Raw genomic sequence first — 13,890 nt, forward strand, 5'->3', positions numbered from 1 at the left:
TTTGCAATTTTAAAAATTACAAAATTTTAAAAATTGAGAATTAAAATTTAAATTCAAATCTTTCCAATCTTCCCGACTAAAATATGACGTTTCCGATAAGATGGCCCCAGTTTCACGATCACAGTCCACGTGATCTCCATTACCCAGAGTTGTCCAGCTGATTAATTAGCCTCGGAAATCGGTCTTGCCACCGGGACCAGTTCTCCGGCGTGCGAATCGTTTTTACCGGGACGCTATATTTTGTTAGCTCGTTATCTCGCCCCTGCCATATTTTTCCGGGGACACGGCTATGGAAATAACACGTGTGAAATTCATTGCGGCCGGCACACAAATTACCGGAATTTATTATGACATACACGGGGGAGTTCCGGGAGTGTATCGCGTGCATAGGGAAACCGTATTGAACAAATTTAACGAAATTACTGTAACTGAATCGTCTAAAACGTCTTTATAAACTTCTACGAATATCTCACACAGCATTTGTAGGTACTTTTTGTAACTAGTCAAGAATAAATGGGAGAAGACATGTGAGATTTTACTATTTTCATAATTTAGAAACAATTATAAAATATTGATTAAAATGGATGGACCTGTTAAGGCAATTACAGCTACAAAATTTTAATATTACGACATATTAAATGTACCTCGGTACAAAGAGTGTTTACTTTACTCTTCAAATACATACATATTTCTCGTTCAATACTCCTTCATAATTTCGAAAAAATGACAAAATACTAAAGATAATGCACGAACATAGTAACAATTACTACAAAATTTACCGTAAAATGACACACAACCAAAAATGAAAACTTCATCAATACCTTTTCTTCTCTTCTTCATTGTCCTTTACATCTTAACATAAACTCCACTCAAATCCTCTCTACCATCTACTCTCTCTCTCGAACAGCTGAAACACTACACCTCTCACAGATCCAACTACCTCCCCTAACACTCTCCTCGTCTCAAAAAACCAACCCCCCAGTAAAAACGAAATCGAAATACTCAAGGCACGATATATCGCGGTAAACGTGTATCCGCGGTATCGGTCGGCCGCAAATTCCCGTTTCAGATGAAATTTTCATCGTATCGGCCGTACATAAAGTAACCCTTGCTAATGTCTGTATCCACGTCGGTCCGACACGTGCGCACGGGTATCCACGCGGTTCCCGATCGGTTCCCGGTCGGAGTAAACCGAATTCATTCGTGGTTTGCGAACCGGCTACTACTTTACGCTGAAGAGGTCAAGTACCGTCGGCTTTACACGAATCAATGTGGCAGTACCATAAATACCGATCCCTTTACGTACGACTGGAGCTTCGATGCAACGAGCACGAGAGTGGTTGCTGCCCGCTCTGGCACCGGTCCACAGGGTGCACTTCTCCCGGGTCCTCCTCCACCCGTCCTCTTCGCACAGAGAACACACACTCTCTCTCTCTCTCTCTCTCCACCTTTCTATCGCGAACACCAACGACCAACTGTGCAAGTCTTTATTGCGGTCTTGCGATCGCCACATTTTACGAGCACGCGGCCCCGTTTACTGGCCGCCCCACGGCTAACCGTGTAAGCGCAAGCATCCGCTGTTTCCGCAGTTTTTCCGCGTGCGGGTGATAGCGCTCGCTTACGCTCCCACGGAAGGGAAAAAAGAAACGGTGCTCGAGAGGTGCGAGGTGGGCGGAGGGAGAGAGAGAGAGAAAAGAAAGAGAGACTGGGAGAAATTCGATGAACGGAGAACGGTTATAAACAAGGGAATTTATGTACGCGGAAATGCTCGGCTGATTTCACGTGGCTGCGGGTAAATGTAAATGAAGCTCGGGTAACGTGAAGTGTGATAGTGTGAATTCTTAAATCTTCTCGGTTTTTGTCCTTTTGTACGTGTGATAGGAGGAAAGGAAATGGAAGATTGAGAAAAGTCTTTTTGGTAGGGTTTAGCTGATCGAGGACCTTGAGCAGTTCCATTTTCTTTTTATGCATTAATGCATTATTGATGAAGCAACAATAGATCAATAAATTGTGTTCTTTGTGTTCGTTTTTTGTACACTTTGGCGCAAGTCAGCTGTAGATTTGAAAAATTCAGCAAAAATAGGAGCAAAATCTTATCGACTCAATAATCACTGCTTACTGTCTGGGAATATCTATTTTTCAAGTAGTGCTCTCTTTTTAATCTTAAATCGAAACGATAATTTTACAAACACTTTTTTCTAATTTGCACCCCTTTAGCTTCAAATTTGAAAAATTCGCCAGAAATGGAAAGAAAATCTTATCAACTGAATAAGCACTACTTATTGTGTAAAAATATCTATTTTTCAATTAGTGTTCCCTTTTTCATCTTAAATCGAAGCGATAATTTTACTAACGCTTTTTTCCAATTTGCACCCCGTTAGCTGCATGGTCCTCAATTTATGTTACAATATAAATAGTTCCTTCTTTAATTTGTGACACAATCGCCATCATTTTGTACGATCAATACCTTCTTGGCAATTTGTCACAAATTGCGCGAATTTTCCTTAAAATAATTTTCAACCGCCCAGAAGGGACATAACCGAAAACATAATACTTTGCCAAGCACGATGTACCCGTTTTTTAGAGACCTGATATACCCAAGTCGTAATTAAGTTTGTGCGTTCCATTCGTGGCAGAAACTTACCCTTATCAGAAGGAAGAATCTACCTATTCCAACTGGCAACAGTTTCACGTACCCAGGGACAATTAGCTTTACACAAGAGCGGAATTTAGCACACGGGCCGCTAGTGAAATGTTTATTTGGCGTCGGTACGGAGGAAAATATTGAAAATAAGAGGAGATTGAGCCACGCCGGCACAGTGTGTATATCTTTTCATTCCAGCAGATCTCCACCCCCACCACCTCGTGCTTTACGCGGTAAAAACAGGAAATGAAAGCGACGCGAAGCCCTAAGAAAATACGGTGGCTCTCTGGCTGAAATCATAACGAACCGTGTAAAAGTCCGTTGCTCGGGGAACCTCTTTCTGCCTTTATGCAGGGATATCTGCGGCTGGTTAGATAGTTGAGAGGAACAACCTTGTTGCCTGGTTAATAGCTGAAATTACGTTTTCTCGTGCGGGGAACACCGTGGCTAACAACGTTTTCTACTCTCCCCTTCTGTTTACCGCGGCGGAACTTCGATCGTGAACCCCGCTAACGACATTCGGGAATTTTCGTTGGTGAGCATGCAGATTTAAGCAGGAAACCGGTACGTCTTGCTGTAAACTCCGAGGATGTATTTGAACAGTGAGAATATTAAAATTGACGTAAATTTCGGATTGTAGTACTGTTGTGATACTACTCCTCGAACTTCCTCTTTTACGGTACCTGGAGATCGTCACTTCCACTTCAATCCTCGGTCCCTTTCAACTGTGGAAGGTGAATGATCTCATTAGCGTACGCGTGCACATTAGCGACCAGTTGTTTATTTCGTTTTATTGGAAATGGTAGGTAAAACCGTACGTTAGTTAGAATTTTGAAACATTCGAATTAACCCTTTGATGATGAGAGACTTATATATGCGTTCACAAAACAGTATGAACGCAACCAATAATCTTACTCATTTTTAAGCAATAAAATTAGTCAGCGTGACCAGGAAAATGAAATTTAGAATTAGTAACTTAATTATATGTTATACAAGTAGTTTGCACTTCGACATGTCGCGTAGTCCTTTGTCTACGAAGGGTTAAATGTACTTTTTTTGCTATTTTATAGATTGTTTCTTTAGTGAAATATTCGTTAACAAGTATAACTAATGTGTTAGTGTAACACATTATGAATAACACATTCAGGTGTCAAGCAGGTAATAGGTAGGCTGGATTTTTATGAAGTTAGACAGACAATTCTTTTATTCGCTAAATATTATGACGAGTACTATATTTTGCTTACTATGTGCATTCTGTGTATCTTTGTGTCTTCAAATTTTCCCTAAACGCATACAAATCCGCATTCCAGTTGTCGTGTCCTCAACACGAACCACGCGACTGATCACCCCCGTGACGAGTACTATATTTTGCTTACTGTGTGCATTCTGTGTATCTTTGTGTCTTCAAATTTTCGCTCAACACGAACCACGCGACCGATCACCCCCATCTACCTGCCAATAAGGGTTCGCGAAAGAGGCCTATTTCTAGGAAAGGCGTTGATTAGCCCTTTTTCCGAATTAGCAGCTACGAAAACATGTATAAAGGTAGCTTTCACAAGCCCGAAACCAGAACATGTACGGAGAGAAGCAGAGCGTGTACGGTGTATACATATTAAAGAAAACCGAACAACGTAGCCTAACCTAAAACTAAACAACCAATACCAAATCATCCATCGTGATATCTTCCAACCGAGAAGTAAGATCACGGTACCAAACACCAGTAATAAGGCATCTAAACTGCCTCGAAGATCATAAAAAAAGAAGCTAGAATCAGAGAAAATCCGAAAACCTCAAACAACAACTTCCTTACTAACTTCCTTCTCATGTAAACAAAAACAAAGACGGTCTTTAATTAATCCAAGTATTCGATCTATCACCTCGCTGAGTTCGCTCGAAACGCGTCGTGTTACATTATAACACACTTCTCACTCGAACAAACTTTTCATCCGGAACATTTTTCTTTCCCTCCGAATATGACGCATCATTTTTCACGGCACACGTGGTGGCGGATGGCCTGCCAGCGGGAATATAAAAGCGAAAGTTCTAATCGTTAAGTCGGCATGCGTAAAGCCAAGCAAGCATCTCGCAGTGAGAAAGGTCTACGACGTAAAAAGAAGAAAAAGTCCGCAAGAGAAGCGGCCTTGGTGGGAAGGGTCCGCGATAAAACGAAAAAATAGCCTTGGTACACGGAAAGAACATTACGGAATAAGAGAAAAAGAAGAAAGAAAGAAGGAGATTTCGGTGATGCAGAAGAGAGAATCTGGTCGCGACTGATGTATTATTAAATCAGCATCTTGACACCGGTGGATGCAGAGTCGTTGTCGTCGTCGGTAGATCGAGCTTGGACCTATTATTTCATGATCTACGCGACCGTTCGCGAATATCTTCCCTTTTTTTTCTTCTTCTTCTTCTCTGTTATTTTTCGCCCTTTATCCTTCGACCGGAAACTCGCAAATCCAGCTTGTTCCTCTCCCCGGCTCGTCAGGGATACGAGTCCCGCGCGAGCGTTACGCGTTAAAAATTCAATAATCCCGCGCGAGGCTTCATTAAATATTTGAAGATGAACCTTAAGAGCCCGGTAGTCCGGTTCTACCCTCGCTCACGGTTCTCTTAGAAACGTGCTCGTTGAGAGGCGCACGATTGCACGGGCACGCGCGCCAAATGGCATACGCTGCGCGCTTAACGGCAACGTGACTCGCGTTAACGCATCGCGCGCAATCTAATCTATTATCTCGCGCTGTGCCTGCTTACCGGGCTAGCTTCTCGCTGACGCGACATCGCAGTGACTGCGAATCGTAAAAATATGGTGGAGGATTATAGTGTTGTTATTTGTTCGTCGTCAATGGAGATTTTCTTTTGCGTCGTAGAGTGTGATCTATAGAATGTGATTTGATCGATATTATTTTTTTTAATTTAACTGAAAGGTAATCTTGCAAGCTTGATAGTCTTATGCCGGGCTGTTTCACTGCGAGTGAACAAAAATTTGCTATTTAATTTCATTTAGATCGTGATTTTGAAGAGATAGTGCCGTTCAAGTATGTCCTCAAAACTCAATTTAACCCTTTCGCTATGCAGGATATTGTATACAGTTTCTTCCATTAATATTTGAACGCTCTTTGGAACAGTGTAACTTTTTTTAAATTGGACCAAGCGACTTGAATTTTTTTGAGAAGTTAGGAGGACTAGTTTACTAGATGACGTATACGAGAAATTTTGAAAAAATTGCAATTTGTGGGAGTCGCGAAGAAAATTGTAACGGCCACTTTTCAGAGCTGCGAAGAGCGTGTATATGCGCCCATTTAATACTCACGTACAATTTCTCGTAACTTATCGTCATTCTTCACGAAAGTCAGAAAAAACTGGATAATTTGGTCCACGATTAGAAGAATCTATAGCCAAAGTGTCAGGGGTCTGCGATTAAGTAGAGAATTTGATTTTCGATCGAATTTTTGCGGTTTCGGGACCACTTTGCGACGCCTCCACGTCTCTGGAATTCCTCACGATTGTCACTCGTTACGCTTCGGACTTTTTCTGGCCTCGGCGAGTGTATATGTACACCAGAGCTTCACTTTATCCTGTCTGATGGAGATAGGTTGGTTAACCTCGTTAGCGAAGTGTTTTCACGGATTCCCTGGACGAGTTTTTTGCCTCTTGCTGACTGTCGTTTCATTTCTCTGTGTGCCATTTGTTCGAAGCACTTTGAAATTGCTGTTTAATCCTTGATTTTCTGTGTACATCGGCAATTAGAGACTTGCATCTCCTCCTAATGTCCTATGATTTTAGTTGCTTGTTGTTAGTTGTGAAAAGAAATCGTGTTACGAAATGTACAGGAAGATTGTAAAATGCTATTGTCATAAATTCAGGAAAATTTGTATTTTTAATGAAAAATTGTGTGCAACAATAGAGATGTCATTTTCTTTATAATTGTTGGATTATTTCTAACAACACCCTATGGAAATAATCAAGTGAGGACAAAAATGTCTCCGGGTTATTTTAAACAAAGGCACTGGGACTTCCACCAGATGCATCTGGTGTTCGTCTTCGAGTCACTCACTGCACAATGCCATACCATAACGTAAACAGTTTCTAGGTATAAGGGGACCCCAACTTTCTTTTGGGTGCCTAGAAACAGTCCTTCAGAAGATTCAATAGAGTAAAGACGTTTCCTCTGAGACCGTAAATAAAATCGTATATTACAAAGTCAAAAGACTATTTTATTCCACAACCCATTTCCAATAATAATTTACTACGAATTAAAATGTTTCGTTAATTAACAGTGTTGGTATAAATGTAGACGAATTAAATATAAAAATTTTCTCATATAAATATTATGAAATTTATAGGAAGAATGTGAGATTGTTATAAATTCAGAAAAATTTATACTTTAAGCCTAGAGATGTCATTTTATTTGTAATTTGTGAGAAACTAAAAGAGTTTCTCGTTAATTAATAATATTCATACGAACGCAGACGAGTTTAACACAAAAAAACTTTTCTTGTATAAATTACTGTAAAATCAATTGATAGAAAGACCAAAAAATTTCACCGACCACTCGTACAATATTTATCATTACCCATCGGTATCTTGCAGAACGTCGAACAGGAAGATTTATCGCAGCCTATAACGTGAAAAATAGAAACGGCGGTAGCCTTCCATGGAGCGTTTAAAATTTAAATCCAGGGAGAATAGAGGAGCATCTATAAAATCTACACGCTCCACGTCGTCGGAACTCCGGTGAGTTCGAAAACTGTGTTTTTTCCGTTTTCTTTTTTTCTCTAGGGTCACTTGCATAATTGCAACGAAAAACTTTGCAGGTTCGAAACTTTTGTACACCGTAAACGTCCAAAAAAAAAGAGCTACGAATTGCATGTACCACTGTTAAATACATTCGCTTAATTATCTCTTTCACGGTTTCCTTTGTGCCGAGAAAACACCAATTCGAATTCACCACGACAGCTTATTCCTTTTTCCTCCAACGACCGACGCTTAATTAAATTTCACCCTGTTTTGCAAACGCGCCTTCTATAACTGATCGTATCTTTTCTCTCCGCGAAATTTATTTTCCACATAAAACGAGCAACAAGGAGGACAGTGGAAAAGTGAGACGCTGGAAAAATTTAGCCTTCACAAACCGGTATAAAATTCATTCGACGTTTTTCACCGCCTCGAATTTTCATCCGATATATTACCGTGGACATTTTCATCAAGGTTCGTGTTCAAGTTCGCGTTTTCCGGGGCTTTAATGTTTTTCATAAATACTTGAAACAACGGAGCGGAAAAGAGAGGAGAAGAGGAGAAGGCGCAGCTGGATCCGTCTCGGCAATAGTCGTTTCTGTGATGAACTAATACATAAGTAAAACCCTCCTCTAAGTTCGTAAACTTCCAAATACATCGGCGCGTCTCTCGGCCATTGCAACACCGACGCGAAGGGAACTTCTTTCCGTTTCGTTCTCCCGCTTTTCTTTTCCCTCGATCTTCAATTCCCTTCCCGTTTTTCTCTCCTCCCTTTTCTTTCCCTCCCTTTTTTTTCTCTCCTCTCTTTCTTTCTTCGCTCCCACCCCTCCGCGTCGTTCCGGGAATTCTTGAATTTTCCCGACCGTAATTCTCGCTTAAATAACGCAAACTTCGAAGACAACAAGTGAAACAAGTAGCTAATTTTAATCTACATTATTAAAATAGTTTCTTCGGGAGATGGGAGAGGGAGAACTACCCTTAGCTTTATTAGAATATCTTTTTGTTACACGAAGAGAAAATTACAGGGTGCATACCTGTTGTTACCTTTAGGCAAAAAAAAAAAAAGGGTCGTAGTTATTTCAAGAGGAACAAAGTAGCGCTCCGAGTAAATTTCGAGGAAGTTGGACCGACTGCTATTTCATCAGATAGAGGGTAAACATTGTAAACGTTCGAGGAGGAGTACAGCGCGGAGAGACGGGTGGCGCGAAAATTTGAGTTTGCATAAGGTGAAAAGGGTAGATCCGAGCTTGACGTATGCAAATCTGGCATAGTAAATTCGGGAGAATGCGTGTATAGATATGTCTTCCGGTGTGTAAAGGAGCTGCGATATGAGATTACAAACCGTATTAGTGGCGGATTATACGTAGTGCCGCGAGACTTGGCTGTAACTAAAGATAGTGCATCCTGGTGTGTATTAAAGCCGCGTGCAGACGAGCGAGCGTGAATCGAGAGTAGGCGCAATAATTGTGCGAGATAAGCCGGATACAAAGATCGCGATATCGGGTGTTTTAATATTTCAGAAATATTGCAAATTTGTTTTATGGTTACTTGCTCGTTTCATTCGGCTTCGTGTCTTCGAATACCGCGCCGAGCGAAACGCGGTTTAATTTGTGCAATTGCCGGGAATTAAATTTCGTCGCGACAAACAAAACGCGTCAGCACGCTCGTTATTTCTGCCTGCTGTATTTCGCAATATCGCGCACCGACGCGGAATTTACCTTATTTGAAAGTATCGGAAGTAGTTGCTTTAAATGTGGCGTCGCTGTTTTTACGAAAAAGAGCAACGAAATTTAAAACTTTGGGAAAAATATGGAAATTCAGTTTTGAATTAATTAATGATTACCTAAAATTCATACTCAATAGTTTGCGAATTGTGTCACCGTGAAACCTTCCCAGAAATATAAAAATTCTATTGTAAATTAATGAATAATTACCTACAAGTCGTACTAAATAATTTCCGAATTATATCACTTTAAAACCCTATCGAAAATATAAAAATTCAATTTTAAATTAATGAATAATTACCTTCAAGTTGTACTGAACGATTTTTGAATTATGTTTGTTACGAACCCACTGCCTTTCCCCCACACATTGTTATTAGATACTATTATGATATTATTATTAACATTATTATTAGATATTATTATTATCATTACCAAACACCTTTATAATTTTAAACCAAAAACGCGAAGCAACCGCCACAGGTAGGAAGGCGGCGAAGTCGGGAAAAACCCATGCTCGACTCCAGGTCCTTCTCCTGACCGTTGATTGGTCGGAAGCAAGGTGCGAAAACTAGTATAAAACTAGTCTAAAACAATACACCTAGAACGACACCCGTTCGAACTAAACGTTAAATAAAACGACATCGACACAATTTTACGCCTTTAACCAACCCGAAACGAAGGCGATCTCAACCGTTACGGCCCGTTCCGTAACAATGTCACTTTAAGATCTTTTCAGAAATAAAAAAATTCAATTTTAAATTGAGGAATAATTACCAACAAGTCGTACTAAACGATTTCTGAATTATGTGACTTTAAAATCTCCCCAGAAATCTAAAAATTCAATTCTGAATTAATTACCAATCACCTGTAATTCATGGTAAATCATTCCCAAATACCGTCACTTTAAAATTGAATTCTCCCGGATCACCTGGAATTCTCTAAAATCCCCTTCATCCCAGGACATCGATACTCGACAACAATGGTGTCGCCGTCCAATTTCTAAAGTCGCAAACGGTGCTCTTAAACCGGGGGTGGCCTCGCAAAGAACTCGGGGCGAGTTAAGCGAAAGAACCAATTACAACGAATTACAACCGGGCCTGTGCTTCCTTTCTCGTCGGCGCTGTTTCAAACAAGATGGTATCATCGGGCCAGGGTCCTGCCAATCGATATCTCTCGCGAGGCCGATTCAATCGTCCGTGATTGTTGCCCTGCACTGCCGAGCTCCAACTAAATCTCATTCTCGACCACGATCCTTCGTCCATTCTCTCCATAATCCTTCCCCTTCTTCGCCGCCCTTCCTTTGGTCATCCCCCGGGCATCAAACGATGATTGCATCCCGGGACTACCGGCGAGGAATCGGGTCACGTTCCAAAATCCTCTAATACAGCCACCGCCTCGTAAAATTCCGCCGCAGAAAATGATCCAGAGGGACGGACGATTTTGTCTTAGAGTCCAAGATTGCCTCCAGATCGAAACTTAATAACCGGAAGTTAATTTAATCTTCCCTGCTTTCACAGAAATCACCTCTTACTCTCGTTTCCGCAGATTTTTCCGTTTTTGCATCTTTAGCTGGGTTTCTTCGGAAATTCGTGAAAGGATTGACAAAATGTAGATTTTGAAGATTACAAAAATGAAGATTCTTGAGAAAATATTTTATCCTTCCGAAAGGGAAAGGACTATTTAAGATCTTTGGGTCAAAAAAGACCCAGTGCAAAAATCAGTGCAGAGATGATTTCACATTACCGAACAAACTGGTTATCTTCTCCCCCGAAAAATTAAGTTTCTACAGTTTCACGACTGTCCGAAAATTGAGCAAACTTTACAAATAACCTCGGAATTTCTCCGAAGTGCGGTTCAACTTTCCGCCTTGAGAATCAAATTTCTCGGTTTAATTAACCGCGTTTTGTTGCACGTATCGGTTAGCTGGTCGAGGATAACGTCGTTTCGAAACCGCTTCTTTAAGCAGCGACACACTAAGGAAACTTTCACTCCGGCCAGAAGTTTCGCGAGACATATACGAAAATGTATCGGAATTCCTGGAGATCCCCGAATCCTTTTAGGATCCTTAGGTCTCCTCTCTCGCACTGCACGTACTACACTTTGCACTCTTCATCGAAGCGCGCCGTAGTATCGAGGTTTAAGCCGATTTCTGATCCCCCACGCGAAGCTCCGCCGACTTGGATCAGCTTTATCCGCTTCTATTCGAGGCTGTCCACACGTTGAATTCCGCCCTGGCTAGCTTTTCTTCCCCCGACATCCGTGATCTCGACCGTAGGATAAAGTTTCAACTTATTTCCGCGATGGTCAATGTTTGAACTTACCACCGCGAACAATTATACGCCGGATTAGCGAAATTAAATTAGAAATTCCACTTTTGTGAACGATTTATTAACGCGTATTGTTGGCTGCAAATATCCAAATATCCTCAAGTGGTCACACTCTACAACTGTTTTTCATTTTGAATTAAAAATAGACATTTATTACGTTGCCTGCAAATATGGTCGCTAGAACTAGGTATGACATAACTCCTGGAGTCTCTAAAAGGTCAAATTCGAAGTTTCTTTTTTCATTGACTTATCTGCAATTAATTTTTCTCAGGGAAGTATAAATAAGTTTGGTGACATTGCATCGTGGCATTTGGAGTAACTTGGTTTAATGGTTAGGTTAGAGAGTTGAATTTGTGCATTATTAGGTGTATATACAATACTTTAACCCTTAATTACAGACAACTCGTTTCAGAGGCTAATCTGAATTTTTATTTTACTATGACAACTACCTTGAAAATTTTGAAAACTTTAGTCTAAATATTCATCTTTAATTGAGAATAAATGGCACACTATTTATATTAAAAAAAATGCCTACTTTTTTATGTAATATAAATATATTGATTTTACAAAATTTGGAAAATATTGTTAACAAACAAATATATGTCACTACATCGAATAATTATGTTAAATTTATATAACACGGTGATTTAATAAATGAAATTTTCAAGCATTCTGAAACACTAAGTACAAATCTTGCACGAGCGAAATTTTTTTCTCAATTCGTCATGCACCTGAAACTCGGACCGATTTTCATCCACCGATCATTCACCATATTTCACCGCGAACGTCCGTAGTAAATCAGAATTATCAGACCTTTACATCCTATCGAGTATATTGGAGCGAAAATCGAACGGGGGAATTAAATTGATTTAAGAAAGTACAGCCGATAAGAAGCGCCTTCGGATTCCTTCGAGCGGAGTTTTCAGTTCGGCTCGGCGAACTGGGAAAATTTGCGAAGTGATTCGACGAAGTGAATCCCGGAATAAAACGGATGATCGGAACGCTTTGATTCTATCACATTGTCGTTAAGAGAGACACTACGGTAGCTAAAGATGAAACCGTGCAAGTTCTGTGATAACTGCTGAGCCCACCCCTGCCGCCATAAGTATTGAAGTGGCGGAGGGCGGGAGGGTTCGGGACGCGAGCATACGGATTTGCGAGGAAACATTCGCCTTTATAGGGTCACTAAAATTTCACGAGGATCTCCTTCCTCCTATCTGCTAGCTTCAATTCAGCTCAGGAACATCAATAGAAACTGGATGCGCCGCATGAAACGCGACCGACTTTATTTGCGCCGGGGAAAATTAGAACACCGTAAAACTATGAGTTACGGATTCCTCCGAATGATCAAACTTTATATTTCACAGAGCTTTCCGAACGAAATTGAATTCTTTATCGCGGAGGTTATTACCGGTAGTTGGAACGTCTAACGTGTCCAGTTTCATCGCGTTGCTCCCGATTATATTTTAAATTATCACAGATACAGTAAAAATTACCAAGATGTGAAATTATTTTCTTAAACCATCAAAGGTATAATAAACAAGTTGGAAAGAAGAATATAATATTGTTATTCCATTTTATAAGAATATTTATATGTTAAATGACGAAGATATGAAATTTGTCGAATTAGAATATGTGAAAAAATTTTCACGCGAAAAGTGTAACATAAACTTTTCATACTCACCCTCGATTTGTCACGTAACGGTCCATTTCCTTTGTACCCGAGGACATTCTCATGTACAGGGCGGCGTCGCTTTTGATTTGACAGTGAATCCTGGAAAACATAGCGCGAGCAAATTATGTAAGTTTAATGTGGCCGCGTCTCCTGGGATCGGAACTATGAAAGAGATCGTGTCCTGAATATCGCGTCTGCCCGTCTCCCCATATTCTCCGAAGGGAAACGAGACTATTCGATACATATTGTACAGAGTGTCACGTACCTTTTCCAGTTACTGCCGCACTTTAGATTCAAAGAGACCGTTTTCGTCTTTCGATACGACGCGACGCGTGCGGCCTCGTCGAAATGTCCCCTGTATAACCAAGTTTCTTTTCTCTTTTTTTCCTACCAAAGTCGCGTACATACACGCGTAACGACGAAAGTAGCGCACGCGTTCTTTCCAGACTTTCCCCCCCGCCCAATTTTTCCTAACCCATAAACGCTCGTCTATCTGCCCGTTTCGCGGTGGTTTTCGACGACAAACGACCGTGACAGACGGCCGGAAAGAGTTTCTGTCCGTCAAAGAAAAGCCAAAACGCGCAGACAACGGGAATAATGTCACTAGCAGACGGTCGTGTGCAAACAACGCCGAAATACCTGTTGCTGCGTGCAAAATTTGCGGCGTGGCCGCCGTCATCGTTCACCCACAGCGTTTCTCCACTCTTTTCAAACGTCACAGGACGGTCTGAAACGACAATTTAATCGCGTTGTCACGATTTTCAAACTGTATCGATAATAACTCTC

General features: G+C 40.8%; 1 protein-coding gene across 1 annotated transcript in view; it reads right to left on the reverse strand.

The window, feature by feature from the left end:
• LOC108575317 (protein NDRG3) overlaps positions 1-13,890 on the reverse strand; it is a 163,559-nt gene that overhangs the window by 81,035 nt on the left and 68,634 nt on the right. The window contains exon 2 of the mRNA XM_017938083.1: positions 13,114-13,203. Within this exon, the coding sequence (XP_017793572.1) occupies positions 13,114-13,203 (90 nt within the window). The remainder of the gene's footprint in view (positions 1-13,113; positions 13,204-13,890) is intronic.

The sequence above is a fragment of the Habropoda laboriosa genome, unplaced genomic scaffold (assembly GCF_001263275.1).
Source record: "Habropoda laboriosa isolate 0110345459 unplaced genomic scaffold, ASM126327v1 scaffold244, whole genome shotgun sequence".
NCBI lineage: Eukaryota > Metazoa > Arthropoda > Insecta > Hymenoptera > Apidae > Habropoda > Habropoda laboriosa.